Genomic DNA, 16,188 nt, shown 5'->3' with positions numbered 1-16,188 from the left:
AGGTAAAGTAACTTGATGGCAATATACAAAATGTATATCAATGTGTCAATGAATATACCGACATATTTCTGTTAACAGAATTTTGAACAATGAAACAATGACAAAGCAATATGTAAAAAGAACAATATACGTCAAAAACACAATGAAATTGAATGTGCAGAACAAAATAACGGAAATAATTGTTAAAGAACACTGGCTTTATATACATGAAAATGGCGAGTTTCAAGACAAAAAAAAAATTCTTATAAACATAGATGAAAACAGAATTAATAAACTCGCAAACAAAAACATTAATAAACAATAATTACTTCGAACACCAATATCAAACTAAAAATTCTACTTCAATTGTGCTTATATGATTCATAGATATGGCAGGTAAACAGAAAATTTCATAGTAAATAAACATCTTATTGAAACAACCAAGACCTTACCTGTAAGGTGGAGTTTTAGTATTGTGTTGTCTTCAATTCGAGAATATCAGCTCCACCCAAACGACCTTTGCCATTTTCTTTCCACGAAGATAACGCCGCTCTCCTCCGTTAATAAAAGTTACTTTCACGCCTCCGTTGAATAATGCAAAAACCTTATCACAGTCGAATGAATAATACCGGTTTTGTAATTCATTAATCGCGTCTATAACGCAGCAAATGCGTACCTTGTATATGTGGATTCAAGATCTTTAGATTTCGGTTGGATTCTGGTCTGTAATGGCGGCGGCCGAAAGCAATACTTATGTCTATCGTGTCATTATCTTAGACATCAATCATTCCACAAATTGCTATTGGTCATTTATTTCATCTCGTCAACAGTTCTTCAGATTGAGATTATGACACCAGGTAAATGAATGAATGAATCATCTAACCGAGCTTCACATTTTATATCATGGTGCAATATTAGGTACAAAGCGCTAACCATCCCCTTGTCAATCCCTTGTTTCACATCCGACGTTAGTTACATCCTGAATCTTGTTCTTGTTTCTTTTTCACAACTGGGAAGATTTGACTCTTGTTGTGATCAGCCATTCTTTTTTTTTTCATAATTCATACAATTAACATGACGAGCTGTTTTTACAACATAAAATTACACCTCTGACAAGATAGGTCCGGCGAACTGTAACTTATAGATCTCGTATGTCAAACAGCAGAAGTCCAAATATTCCAATACATTTCCTAATCTAAATTTGAAAATCAAATTTCAGTGACGACACCGTAAATGTATAATAGAATCATGTTAGCTTTGTCACCAAATAACACATGCTTTTAAGCCTACGCATAAATGTCTACATATTCGATAAGCAATCACATAAAACCTAATACCTAATAGAATGGTTACTCAGACCTGCCTACAAAAACAAATTTTGTTCAAGAGCTACTTAATATTATTAAAATACCATGAATTAACTTACCATAATCGTAAAAGAAAATGATAACTCCTATGTAAACCACACATTATAAAAATGTTAGAATAGATTCTTTTACAAACAAAAACCTGTTCTACAACGCAAAATAATCATATGAATCAATCAATTCAACGTTGAAAACACGACGCCATCTCTTAATTAGAATGGGAGCCTTGGCGTTGTTGCACCTGTTAATTGGGACTTGGCACTTACCTTTCCTCCTTGGGGAATACCTGAAAGAGAAGAATATACCAGATCAGAATCATGATAAAAATAATTTTAACTTGAGAGAGAGAGAGAGAGAGAGAGAGAGAGAGAGAGAGAGAGAGAGAGAGAGAGAGAGAGAGAGAGAGAGAGAGAGAGAGAGAGACCATGGAGCAATGAACTGATGAAAATTTGATATGTTAAAAGTAAAGGGCTGGTTTAGATTCGTAAATATCTTGGGGCTCTCTATGCTCTCCCATTACCTCTTTCTATTCCTCAAAATTACAACTTTTCAATTGAAAACAAAATAATAATGTAAACATCTATGCAAAAAATAAGCTGCAATCTTCCCATATGAATGAATGAAATAATTGCTCCATCGAACATTACTGGCCACGGTGTGCGAGCAACTTGGTCACCCAACCGGAATCGAATGGGTACTATCGTATCTCGCTCTCCTAATGACCATTAAACTAAGGACTATTATCATGATCATTATTACTAGCTAAGCTACAACCCTAGTTGGAAAAGCAGGCTATTATCCCAAGGGCTCCACTTCCTTGGGTTAGAGTTCTCTTGCTTGAGGGTACACTCTGGCACACTATTCTATCGTATTTCTCTTCCTCTTGTTTTGTTAAAGTTTTTATAGTTTATATAGGAGATATTTATTCTAATATTGTTACTTTTATTAAAATATTTAAATTTCCTTTTTTCCTTTTCTCACTGGGCTATTTTCCCTGTTGGAGCCCTTAGGTTTATAGCATCTTGCTTTTCCAACTAGGGTTGTAGCTTAACAAGTAATAATAATAGTAATAATAATAATAATAATAATAACAGGGAAAAATAGCCCAGTGAGGAAAGGAAATAATGAAATAAATAACCTATATGAGAAGTAAAGAACAATTAAAATAGAATATTTTAAGAGCAGTAACAACATTAAAACAGATTTTTTCATACATAAACTATAAAAAGAGACTTATGTCAGAAAGTTCAACATACAAACATTTGCTGCAAGTTTAAACTTTCGAAGTTCTATCGATTCAACTACCCCATTAGGAAGATCACACCAAATGCAATTTACCAAGAGTTTTAGAGATCAGCAAGATGAATTGTGACAGCAAACATGGGAACCGAGCTTTAATAAATTTCATCATAGTAAACTCTTAGGATGTCCAGATCTAAGGACAGAAATTTTAGTAACTTCAACTAAATAACACATAAAATTCTCAAGTTCTTGACCCAACCAGAAGCTTTGATCTTCAGTGTATTATTATTATCATTATTACTAGCTAAGCTACAACACTATTTGGAAAACCAAGTCGCTCTAAACCCAAAGGGATCCAACAGGGAAAAATAGCCCAGTGAGTAAATGAAATAGGGAAATAAATAAACTACAACAGAATAATGAACAATATAAAATGTTTTAAGAACAGTAATAAGATTAAAATAGATCTTTCATATTTAACTATAAAAACTTAAAATAACAAGAGGAAGAGAAATAAGGCAGAAAGTGTGCCCCAGTGTAACCTCAAGCAAGAGAACTGTAACCCAAGACCGTGCAAGACCATGGTACAGAGGCTATGGCACTACCCAAGACTAGAGAATATAGGTTGGATTTTGGAGTGCCCTCCTAGAAGAGCTGCTTACCATAGCTAAAGAGTCTCTTCTACCCTTACCAAAGTAATCATCACCCATACCGTGTGGAACCAGATAGATCTGGAACATATCCTTACTTTGAAAATACTTGTGAGAACCTAGAGTAACCCATAATACGGTACCATAATCATTCATTTGAAATAAAGCCCTTTAACATCATTTCCATATGCTTCCACACCCATGGTAGTTTTTTATCACCTTAGATTAAATAAATAAACCATGAATCTATCATGATGAATTTAGAAATAAGCAAACCCTTGTGATTAGCCCATGAGACTTTAATAAGGAACTAAAAGTATATGATCACTTGACTATTTAAAGAAGCTAACTAATCTAGTTCATTCTCTATTAGTGAATAAATAAAAAAAAATAAAGAAAGAACCCAATAATTGTCATAAAACTCAAAATGACTATCTTGAACAAAGACAAGAATATCTGATGGAAATAGGGAATCAAGCCATCATGAATGACAAAGATCTTCAATTCTAATCAATTCATGAAAGAAGGCTATAATCTGAAACTAAGATAAAAGATCCTTAAAGATATCATCACTGTATTAGATTACAATTTAATTGAAGTATCTTTGGAGAAAAAATATTATGAGTCTAAAACTGATTTTTAAGATGCACCCAAAAATATTACCTTTAATGTTTGCAGCAACATGAGATGCCCTAAGCCCCTGCCTCCTCATCAATATTTTTATAATTTCAAAAACTCACTCTTTGAAGATAATATTATTATTATTATTATTGTTGTTGTTGTTGTTGTTACTAGCTAAGCTACTACCGTAGGTGGAAAAGAAAGGTGTGATAAGCCCAAGGGCTCCAACAGGGAAAATAGTTCAATGAGATGAGGAGAGGAAATAAGCAAAGTGAAGTAGTAAAGAATTAAAATACAATATTCTAAGAACAGTAACAACATTAAAATAGATCTTTCATATAAAAAACTATAAAACTTCAAAAAAAAAAAACATGACGAGAAAGAAGATAGAATAGTGTGCCTGAGTGTACCCTCAAGCAAGAGAACTCTAACAAAAGATAGTGGAAGACCATGGTACAGAGGCTATGGCACTATCCAAAACTATTATTATTATTACTTGCTAAGCTACTACCCTAATTGGAAAAGCAGGATGCTATAACCCAAGGGGGCCCAACAGGGGAAAAATAGCTCAGTGAGGAAAGGAAACGAGGAAAAACCAAAATATTTTACGAGCAGTAACATTAAAATAAATATTTCCTATATAAACTATAAAAATTTTAATAAAACAAGAGGAAGAGAAATTAGATAGAATAGTGTGCCCAAGTGTACTCTCAAGCAAGACAACTAACCCTAACCCAAGACAGTGGAAGACCATGGTACAGAGGCTATGCCACTACCCAAGACTAGAGAACAATGATTTGATTTTGGAGTATCCTCCTCCTAGAAGAGCTGCTTACCATAGCTAAAGTCTCTCTTCTACCCTTACCAAGAGAAAAGTAGCCACCGAACAATTACAGTGCAGTCGTTAACACCTTGGGTGAAGAACTGATTGGTAATCTCAGTGTTGTCAGGTGTATGAGGACAGAGGAGAATATGTAAAGAATAGGCCAGACTATTCGGTGCATGTAGGCAAAGGGAAAGTGAACCATAACCAGAGAGATTAGACAAAGGGAAAGTGAACCATAACCAGAGAGAAGGATCCAATGTAGTATTGTCTGGTCAGTCAAGGGACCCAATAACTCTCTAGCCATAGTATCTCAACGGGTGGCTGGTGCCCTGGCCAACCTACTACTCGTTTGTTCAGCCCTGTTAACTTATCATACAAACTTCTAATGTACATACTGTATTTAGTCTCAGACTACCTTACCAGAAGAGTTACTGATAATGCACGAAAAGGTAATTCAGAATAGTGGTACTAACGCAGTACAACAACTATGAATAAAAATTAACTTTACCTGTTCAACAGAATGAAAAATAGTTACTGTATGATAAGAGTTAAAGACACAATCAGATCATGATCTCCTATAATGATGGAGTCAGTCATGTTCTTGCAGGGTAATTATTGTGGTGTATACTAGAGGTGTTTGGTTTCATTTCAAGTTTCATAAGAAAAGATGCTCACCAGAACGTCAGCCTGGCAAGCCAAACCCCCACTGTGGTACCTAACCTCAGTCGTTGCCTGCCCAGTAAATAGTTTAAACTCAGGGTCCCGGGCGGGGATCAATCTGCTGCCATGAAATTGCTACACGAACAGGTTACTACTGTACTAGCCAGGAAACTAGTACAGTGCAATTATTCTAAAAATGGATTAATTTACTTGAAAAAAGGACACAAAAACAATCACGAAATCCTCGGAGTAAGCTTAGTTCTTCCAAGAATTAGCACGGGTCAGAAATTTCATCGAATGTGTTCACAACTTACAATAGACGTAGGTTTACTTTAAAGACTAACTACAACTGTACTGTCATAGGATATACAAAGGATCAAATTTTAGCCTATTCATCATCAGCATCATCCTCTCCTCCTACGCCTATTGATGCAAAAGGCCTCAGAGGATTCATTGGCTGGGTTCATCAAAAGATAGCCAGTTCCTTGTGATGAGCAGTGCCTATCTAACTATGGCAAGTGACCCCCTCTGGTCCATACTAATTCCAGTAAGATCATCTGCCAGGCATAAGGAGTAGAAACCGAAGAGACAGCTTGTCTATTATATCACAAATAAAGTTTTTTTTTACTCTACAGTATACCAAGGTAGAGAATAAAATACCAATATAGATTATTTTATAATAATGTAAATAAATAAAAGATTATAAAATAGCATAATAAAAAAATAAGGTCAAGTGCTTTACATAATGCTTAATGTTTATACTATATTCCAATTATAATCAGAACATTGGCCATTCAGTTGTAACACTAAAATAAGTACAGGTACTGTATTAAAATAAATCAATATGTAAACATATACATGCCTACTTTACCTATCATTTAACATGTATTTCATATATGATTATAAAAAAAGGGGATGTAAAGTATTGTATCTTGAAAAATACCATGTAAAATAATAACACCAAAAGTAATAATTTCTCTACAGTATTACTATACAAAAGGTGAAAATAGAATACTGTACTGTACAGTATATCATTATACAGTAGATGCATTAAAAAAAATTTCCAAACTATAGCAAATTATGCTATTTCACACCACCACAACTATGGCAATTGCTATCAAAAAACAATTTACATTACAAAAAACATAAACTCAACTTGAAATCAATTTCATATCATACCATGCGAGCTCTGCAAGCCTAATTTATCAAATCTAACGATGGGAAAATTGAAAGTACAAATTTAATTATTCTCAGTACTGTACATTACAGAATTTACAGTACCAGTACAGTAGAGAAAATGTGGTCATCTATCTTCTTACATACCAACGGGCGAGGAATTGTATTAATTCGCAACAAGAAAGGATACACCAATAACCCACTTTTCATCAACCCCCGTCATGATGCAAAGTATCCTATCACATAGAAATGTGCGTAGTTCATTATTATCTTAATAGATTGCTAATCGGTACATTTTTTAATGATATAAGGGAAATAAATCATAACAAATACTATTCCAAGGTACAAATATGCCCTAGAGACTGACCATATACACATATGATCAGTATCCACGTCCTCTCTCCATCCAAGCTAGGACCAACCTTAGCTCCCAAGGATGGTGAGGTTCCAGCAACCAATGGAACTAACGAGTTTGAGCGGGCCTCAAACACAAGTCTGGCGATCACCAGTCAGGGACATTACCAAATAGGACCACCACAACCCTAAACCTAGTAAGACTCACACAGATGACCATGACCAGCGCAACGGACTTCAGTTACGAGAAATGACAGAAGCAGATTATTTTATAGTTGAGCAGTATACCAATTTTCCAAGAGGACTTGGCAGGTAATTCTAAAACTAAGCTTCACTGGAATGATATCAACATCCTTTGACATGGATGGGTAACAGTTTTCATTTATGCACTATACAGGTAACTGCTGGAGTTTTCCAATAAAAATTAACAGAATATTGTATTAAGCATAAGTTTGTAACCTACAGTAGCTTATAAAATGTTGAACTTATCACTAAAAAGTTAGATAAAAGCCATTTAGAACAATAATGGTGTAAAAACACTAGCTGATATGACTTTTAGTCAAAATAGCCCCAGTCTAGAAGCAACCTCTACGTTGTAATTGTTGTTGAAGATTGCTTGGCACTTGCGGCCAAGCAGAACTCTTGCAACAATGCACCCCAAAAAGCTCTGCACAATCTTCAACAAATGAGCAGGTTATTCCTCAACATTTGGTGCTAAAAGACCTTGTGGCAAACCAAACAAAATTATAACTCGCTTTACGTGGCTTAAGCTAACCTAACATAGGGTGCTGAATCATATCTGTCAAATAGGCAAATGGTTGCTCCTACTGTTTCTCTTTACCACTACCTTTTAATTGTTACTACTGTTGCACCGTTACTACAGCTATAAAAACTTGCTTAACAACTAATAGCCTAAATAATTAGCTTAAATACCAGCTTATCTATAGGATATACTGCAGCCTATTTGCTATGGCCTAAAACAATTAAAAAACACCCAAACCTGTAACAGTTCAATTAATGTATTACAAACAGAAAGAATGGAATTTGAAACCCCCTTAAGAAAACCGTGTAATCTCACTACATACCTAGACAGGCCTATGGCATTATGCTTCATTTACAAACCCGGTGCACGGGTAAAGGTATCTCAAAATTCCCGTCTTATAGACTAGGCTAGTTAAGATTTAAATGACGGGTAGGGTTACGCTAGTTCGTAATATAGGAACTTTATATACTTTAGCTTTTGTAAATTTTATTTAACCTTATTGTCCACGTCTCACATGAAATACACTACTGCATAATGTTTCCGATACTCAATACGATTCCACTCATCTCAAGCTATAGGCCTAGCTTACTTGATTAAACATATTTAATAAAAAAAATAATTTCCAAACTAACCTGCATGACATGAGTGGCCGTAAAACCTAGAAATCAACGATAAATTAAACGACGTTAAATAACATTGCACTAAAACCGTACATAACGACACATAATTAACAGACCAAGACACTATGACTCTATTCACAATCAGGCAGAAAACGTACACTAAACAAACAACTCAATTTACTCAACTCAAAGAAAACATTACCCCAGTGCATGTTCTCGATAGGTTACATAACTATCAATTTCATTCTAAAGGGGCATCATCAACATATTCAGACAATATTCTATGAAATATAATAAATTGATAAACTCAAACATTTGTATACGATTATGTTAGAAAAATTTGATTTTTTTTTCTTTTGCCACTGACTTGAAGCAATGTTTTGACGATAAAGGAAAACACATTAAGAATATTTCTTTCTCGACCAACCACACGTTTAATTGTGTACATAATCATGACTATTACATATTAGAAAAGTTTTCACAGAGAAAATAACTTGGGTCCAGTTTATTTTCTTTTTTTTCTACCAAGTGGCCATTCTATTTGGATTCCCCTTTTTGTGTAATGTCTAAACCAGCATCACTTATGCATTCATTGAACCAATATCTGCTGTTATTTCCTGTTTTAAAATAAGTCACAGATGGCAAAGGCAAGGGGCAGGACAATGTCCTAGACCTAGGGACTGACAATATATACATATAATCAGCGCCTAAGCATCCTCTCCATCAAGTAGGACCAGGAAGGTCCGGGCAATGGCTGCTGATGACTCAGCAGGTAGATCTACAGCCTCCGCCAAACCACCCATCCCTAGCTAACAAGGATGTTTAGGCACTACTACAAACTATCAAAGCTTGGGTGGGTCTCGAACTCTCATCTAGCAGGTTGACAGGCGGGGACATTTCAAATTAGTTACCACAACTAGTTGGCTGTTACATTTGTGGTGGATATTTTGTACAAGAGTGAATGTCACATCACACTTTGTCTAATAAAATTAATGACTTAAACTGAAGATACTTGCGAATTCAAATGTAGATCTCATGGCCAGTCTTAACCATAGGGTTGACTGCAGTATTCAATGTCTATGGACCTTGACAGTATTGTTTGGAGATTATAGCCCAAGTATGAATGATAGAAGTAAGGGATAGATCAAAACGAATGAATACACAGTCTACAATCAGTAGCTCCCACCATACCCATACAAAATAGGACCAGGAAGGACTTTGAGAAATTGAGTGGGACAAGGCTATGGTTTTAGATTCAACAGGTAGACTTAGCGGTCCCCTATAATATGTTCTGATTAAAAGAAGAGTTAAACCATTTCACGGACTCGCAACTTTTCTATTCATTAGCAAAATATTCAAAACGCTGCCTTTAATTAAAAGGATCGTCAAGACGCCTTTCAATCTTTCAACCAAGAAAATATATAGTCTTTTACTAACGCACCAATATCATTCATAAATCTTAATCTGCCTCTAACTTCACCATCTTTATATTGCCAAATATTGATATGCACTTCTTTAGTGAAACATTTTCAGACGAACCTTACCAAATTCAAGCTAAGTCACAATAACCCAAAAGTGCCCTCAGGAACACTAGATCAACTACAGTAGTGTTCTTCTCATACGATCTTTGCAATTAAAGACCCAAGGTGTGTGTGTGTGTGTGTGTGTGTGTGTGTGTGTGTGTGTGTGTGTGTGTGTGTGTGTGTGTGTGTGTGTGTGATTTTTGTAAGTTTTCATGAAATGAGTCTGGTAACCTTACAAACACTTGAATCAGATCACAATTTTTACTTCTTAATATCTATTAGCTGGTATATCCCCACACACAAGCTTTCTTTTAAGCTTGTCAATACACCGTTTAGATAAAAAAAAAAATACATGATGCAAAACAAACTGACAGAACAGTGGGCTTGACCGCAGTAAAAGAACTCTAACCGAAGAAAGTGGTATAGAAGCTTAAGCCCTTAAAACACAAAGAGACTACTGGTTTGATTTCATTGATTTTCTCATAGAAGACCCGCTTGTCCTTAGATAAAGAATCTCTTCTACCTTTTCTATGTAGGAAAATGGCTCCTGAACACTTACAGCAGCTCCAGAACCAAAGAATTTCTTCTACTTTTATCACGTAGAAAATAGTCTCTGGACACTTACAGGAGCTTCAGAGCCAAAAAAATCTCTTCTACCTTTGCCACGTAGAAAATAGTCCCTGAACACTTACAACAACTACCCACTTAAAGGGGAAATGCTAAATTATCCTCTACGACCTGAAATAGAGATCTCACTTTCTTCTCCCGACGAGAGAGGCAATTAAGTCCTGCTCCTTTCCCACTAGAGGTAATCCATGGACGTTCGTATTGTTGTTTTCGAGAATGGAGGTCACATTGGACAGGGCTTCGACTAGGCAATACGTATATGGAAAAGCCTGTAAAATATTATTATTATTATTATTATTATTATTATTATTATTATTATTATTATTATTATTATTATTATTATTATTATTATAATTATTATTATTATTATTAGCTATGCTACAATCCTAGTTAGAAAAGCAGGATGCTATAAGCCCAAAGGGCTCTAACAGGGAGAAATAGCCCAGTGATGAAGGGAAATAATGAAACAAATAAACTACGAGAGAAGTAATGAACAATTAACATAAAATATTCTAAGAACAGTAACAACATTAAAATAGATCTTTCATATATAACCTATAAAAACTTAAAAAAAAAAATAACAAGGAGATAAGATAGAAAAGTGTGTACAAGGATACCCTAAACCAAGAGAACTTAACCCAAGATAGTGGAAGAGCATGGTACAGAAGCTATGGCACTTGGCACTACCTAAGACTAGAGAACAACAGTTTAATATAATAGTTTTTGCCCACACTGCCAAAATCCACACTCTCTTCCAATGTATTTTCCGCCTTAGGCTGAGCCCCTACACCAGCCCCAGATCCTAAATAATATATGAAACATTTTGACATAATTAAAATGCCTAAAAACCCATAGTATCCTATAATTACAAAGTATGTTAAGAACCACACATTTAACATCAGTTACATCCCTGGCTACAAGAGGTCATCTTCCTTATGGCAATCTATTATTGTTTTTTAACACGTGACTCTCCTTAATAAGAAACACGTTGTAATCAGTTAGCAAAATGGGTTGCAATTACAGAAAACGAATATTGAACTATGAATATATTTCTAAATTACATGGTTATTAAAAAAAAAAACCGTGACTGACAAAAAAGAATAAAGAAGTAATTGATAAACGGCATTGAAGACGCTGTATGACTTAAGCGGGGTTTACACGATCGAACGGTTCGTCGAACCCGGTAGACGAACCTGCTTGTTAAACGGATTGAAGAGGTGGAGTCAACCATAAATGCATAAGGTTTGTGGACAATGAAGCCCCGCCCACAAGAGCCAAGCGAGAACAGACTTTCTTCGAACCACTTGTCTGTCAAACCGCGTTCGACGAACCGTTCAACCGAGTAAACCCGCCTTCACACTATACAATAAGCCCTGTAATTACTGGAAAAACTTCTCAAGATTTTCTTTTTACCACAAAATAATGTAGAAAAGGCTCTAACCCAAAATCGAGAGAAGAACTACCAAAAAAAATTCAAAGATCAACAAGACGGGTATGTTTTTGAAATGGCAAAGCTATGCAAAATGAAATACCACAACTGGCAACTTACCTTAAAGTCTTTAGATTCGGTTGGACAGGATACCAAAGACTTTATTAATATATCTCTGATCCACTCTTGGTTTTTAAAGGGAAAAGCTGCAACGATGGTTCTGATGAGGAAATTCCTCAATCCAGCAACATTCCATTGCTCAGTTCCGTTTACCTGCAAGTTGAATTATTTCAACATATATAATCTATCATGAGATGGCTTTCAAATGTTCAAGGCAAAATTCATAAAAATTGTATCATCAAATATAATTTACTAATTAAATATTTAGATACTGTAGATATCCACACACCACCCATGCACACACAATGCCCTCCCCCTTTCTTAACTACAATTGGCTGGTTCGGAAATTTGTGGGAGAGTGTAATTTTCGAGTGTATCTCATAGGGCCCGGCCAGACCAAGCGCGGCTAGCGGCGAGGTTAGCGGCAAGAGGTTCCCGCGGTAAATTGAAACCTTAGGTATCTTATGTAGATGGCCAGATAGGAGACGCGGGAAGCCTCAAGCCGCTGCTTGCCGCCCGAGTCATGCCGTTAACCTCGCCGCTCATCGCGCTTGGTCTGGCCGAGTCCTTAGGGTAACCCTTCTCACCAGGGTATGACAACTCCCTATCCTCGTGCGTGACAATATATATATATATATATATATATATATATATATATATATATATATATATATATATATATATATATATATATATATATATATATATAAAGAGAGAGAGAGAGAGAGAGAGAGAGAGAGAGAGAGAGAGAGAGACGTGCTCTTTATTTCATAGGGATTATGGGATGGCTGTTAAATATTCAAGACACGATTCATACAAATCAAGATGATAAAACATCATGTAAAGACTCATATCAGAATATTTCATTTTTGTTTTTATGGGAGAAGTTCACTTTGGTAAAAAAATCATACGTAACCTTTACACCTTCTCTTGTACAGGTTAAGGTAAGCCATGACTATAAAAGTAATATCATATGGAACGTACAGATAAGATCATACAATATTCAGTCTATGAAAAGGGTATTTCTATGTAAATATTTCTAAAAGCCATGTTCGTGCTTTTTATAGTGTATGCCTCAAGATCACACTAACAACTACGCTGAAGAACACCAGAACGTTCGAAATAACTTACTGTTATTACGTGACCAGCTTTCCTGCCAACGCACTTCAACAACTCTTCGTTGTTGATATTATGAACGCGGTAGAGGAGGCATACTTCGTCGTCGATTGGTGAGGTGGCTCCTGTTGATAACAATAATAGTACATTTAATTCACATCTCCTTTTTAATTGTATCATTAGTTTTATTATCAATTACACATTCTTTCTAACTCTAACTAAGAATGAAGGTTGTCCTAGGCCTGCTCTCAACTATTAGCCTCAACCAACATTAATATCATGACATTCTTCTTCTTCTTCTTCTTCTTCTTAGTGTTATTTATTAATAATATTACATTTTTTCTAACTCTAACTAGAGTGAAGGCTACCCTAGATCCAAACTTAACTACTAGCCTACTACCAATATGAATATCATTATATTAACTACATAAAAAATAAAAATGTATTATCAATCTTTCAAGTATGCACCATTAGCAAACACTACCAATGATGACTTGAACAACATACCTTCAGAAAAGTCGTGAGTGATTCCGAATTCGCTAATACATTGCGTTATTCGCTTGGCTGCTCTGTACACGAATTCATTAAATACAGATTTGCATTCGCACAGACGTCCGTCATCTGTAAATAGATATATATTTGAAATCTTATATTCAGAGTAGTTTTCCTGCTTAATTTGCATCGTAAAGTAAGAGACATCTTTCTGTAATAAGAGAAAGGATGAGATGAATTGTCTAGAATAAATTTAAAAGTTTAGAGGTTACAAGTGACTGCAGAAGCATGCGGGCTACTTTGATAGCAATATTCGTGCTGATTTAAAGACCAGCTACACTGAATCCCTTTCTATTTGCGGCTCATTTTTTACTTTGCCCATACATACACCAAATAGTCTGACCTGGTCTTTACACATTAATATTTCCTCATATACCTGACAACACAAAGATAATAAGAAAAAATTCTTTTTCACTCAAGGGGTTAACTACTGCACTGTAATTGTTCAGTGGCTTCTTTCCTCATATACCTGACAACACAAAGATGATAAAAAAAATTCTTGTACACTCAAGGGGTTAACTACTGCACTGTAATTGTTCAGTGGCTTCTTTCCTCTTGGTTAGGGTAGAAGAGACTCTTTATCTATGATAAGCAGCTCTTCTAGGAGAACACCCCAAAAATCAAACCACTGTTTTCTAATCTTAGGTAGTGCCATAGCCTCTGTACCATGGTCTTCCACTGTCTTGAGTTAAAGTTCTTTTGCTTGAGGGTACACCCAGGCACACTATTCTATCAGTTTTCTTACTTCCTTTCCTCGATGGGCTATTTTCCCTGTTGGAGCCCTTAGTCTTATAGTATCCTGCTTTTCCAACTAAGGTTGTAGCTTGGAAAATAATAATAATAATAATAATAAGTACTTACGACAAGGTTCTTCTTCTTGACCGTCAGCACTAGGCCTAACCAAAGGCAGGAGAAGAACTACTAATATGACGGCCAATGACATAATTTTCATCGTCATGTATGGATTCCCTGCAGAGAAGGAACGAAAACTATATATAAATAAAAAAGATAGTTCTACAGTGTAACAAACTATTTTCTTTTTCTATATAATTTTCTTCTTAAAACAGAAATAAAGAATTGTACAATAATTTTAAAATGAGATTAGATTTGAAATTATTCGTATTTTTTTTTAACAGGGTAATGAATAAACGTTTGTTTTAATTATGGTGCCCTTTAATATATGGAAATATTTAGAATCTTCTGACCTCATAATTAAAGAGAGAGTGTTATTAAACAATGGTACTAAGTTCTGACATTCTAAAGATCTATTACTATTCTTGGTTTTCATATAAACAAAGACAGGGAATCTCCCAAAGAGAAAACATTTCATGAATTTTAATGATTAAATTTTTAATGAATTTTAATGAATAAACTTTTCATGAATTTTAATGAATGAACTTTCCATGAATTTTGATTAATTAAATTTTCATGGAATAAACTTTTCATGATTTTTATTGAATAAACTTTTCATGATTTTTATTAACTAAATTTTCATGATTTTCATTGAATAAACTTTCCATGAATTTTAAAAAATTGAATTTTCATGATTTTCATTGAATAAACTTTTCATGATTTTTTTATTAATGGCCAGATACAAAGCTAAAATTGAACATGAAAAAATATAGGTTTCTTCGTTTAATTAAACATTATTTTTTGCATAACAGAACTGTCAATAAATTGTAAGAAAAAAAAAAGAACTGTAAAAATAAATAATTGTATTTGTGCTGATTTTCAACAAACACACACACACACACACACACACACACACACACACACACACACATATATATATATATATATATATATATATATATATATATATATATATATATATATATATATATATGCATATATATGTATATACACACACAAATAGTGCATGCGACCTGTCAAAATTAACAGCTAAATATTTAGATAGATATGCACACCACACACATGCAACCCATTCCCCCAGGGTATGACTACTCTCTCTCCCTCATACCCGAGAGATGGGAAACATGAGCATGACCGTTATATATATATATATATATATATATATATATATATATATATATATATATATATATATATATATATATATGCACACACTTATTATATTTACTCCTAAACATCTAGACAAATTGTTTGTTATTCTTCAACAAACCACAGGTATAAAAACACTCCCGAGCTCACACATATATTGATATGTATACAGTATACTGTATTATAATGAGAAATGAATGTAAATGAATTGTCTAAGAGCTGTTATGCATACACTATGCCACTGATATCTGTCTTTCGAATGACAGCGCAAGTCTTAACAAATCAAAACTCCTTTGACGTTGATTAAATAACATATTAAACCAATTTCCTAAAAAGAAAAAAAAATATTAACACTAAACATTACAATTATGACAGCTCTGTATTTTATAATTCAATCACTGAGTACAATATTAATGGAAAATTAAGATAAAACTTACCCCAAACTATTGTTAGAAGATGGATTTGGCTAACTGATGCAATTTGCTAAGGCAAAACAAAACAACAGAGCTACAGTGCGCTCCTCCTGGCCAGGGAAGTGGCC

At 34.5% G+C, this 16,188-nt stretch overlaps 1 protein-coding gene across 1 annotated transcript; it reads right to left on the bottom strand.

Moving 5' to 3' along the window:
- Positions 1-13,043: 13,043 nt before the first annotated feature.
- LOC137658941 (uncharacterized) lies at positions 13,044-16,188 on the bottom strand. Its single transcript, XM_068394054.1, has 4 exons — positions 16,085-16,188; positions 14,487-14,594; positions 13,581-13,694; positions 13,044-13,198 (listed from the first exon to the last, which is right to left on the bottom strand). Exons 2-4 carry the CDS (start codon positions 14,581-14,583, stop codon positions 13,044-13,046), a joined length of 366 nt encoding a protein of 121 aa, XP_068250155.1. The 5' UTR covers positions 14,584-14,594; positions 16,085-16,188.

The sequence above is a fragment of the Palaemon carinicauda genome, chromosome 19 (assembly GCF_036898095.1).
Source record: "Palaemon carinicauda isolate YSFRI2023 chromosome 19, ASM3689809v2, whole genome shotgun sequence".
Classification (NCBI taxonomy): Eukaryota; Metazoa; Arthropoda; class Malacostraca; order Decapoda; family Palaemonidae; genus Palaemon; species Palaemon carinicauda.
Note: the sequence above shows the minus strand (reverse complement) of the source record. Positions and strands in the feature narration are given on the sequence as shown.

Excerpts from the sequence above, each read along its gene's own strand:
- LOC137658941 (XM_068394054.1), bottom strand. The coding sequence starts at position 14,583 with ATGACGATGAAAATTATGTCATTGGCCGTCATATTAGTAGTTCTTCTC. Across the intron at positions 13,695-14,486 it reads TCAAGAAGAAGAACCTTGTC|ATGACGGACGTCTGTGCGAA; the intron begins GTAAGTACTTAT and ends ATCTATTTACAG. Across the intron at positions 13,199-13,580 it reads CACTCACGACTTTTCTGAAG|GAGCCACCTCACCAATCGAC; the intron begins GTATGTTGTTCA and ends TGTTATCAACAG.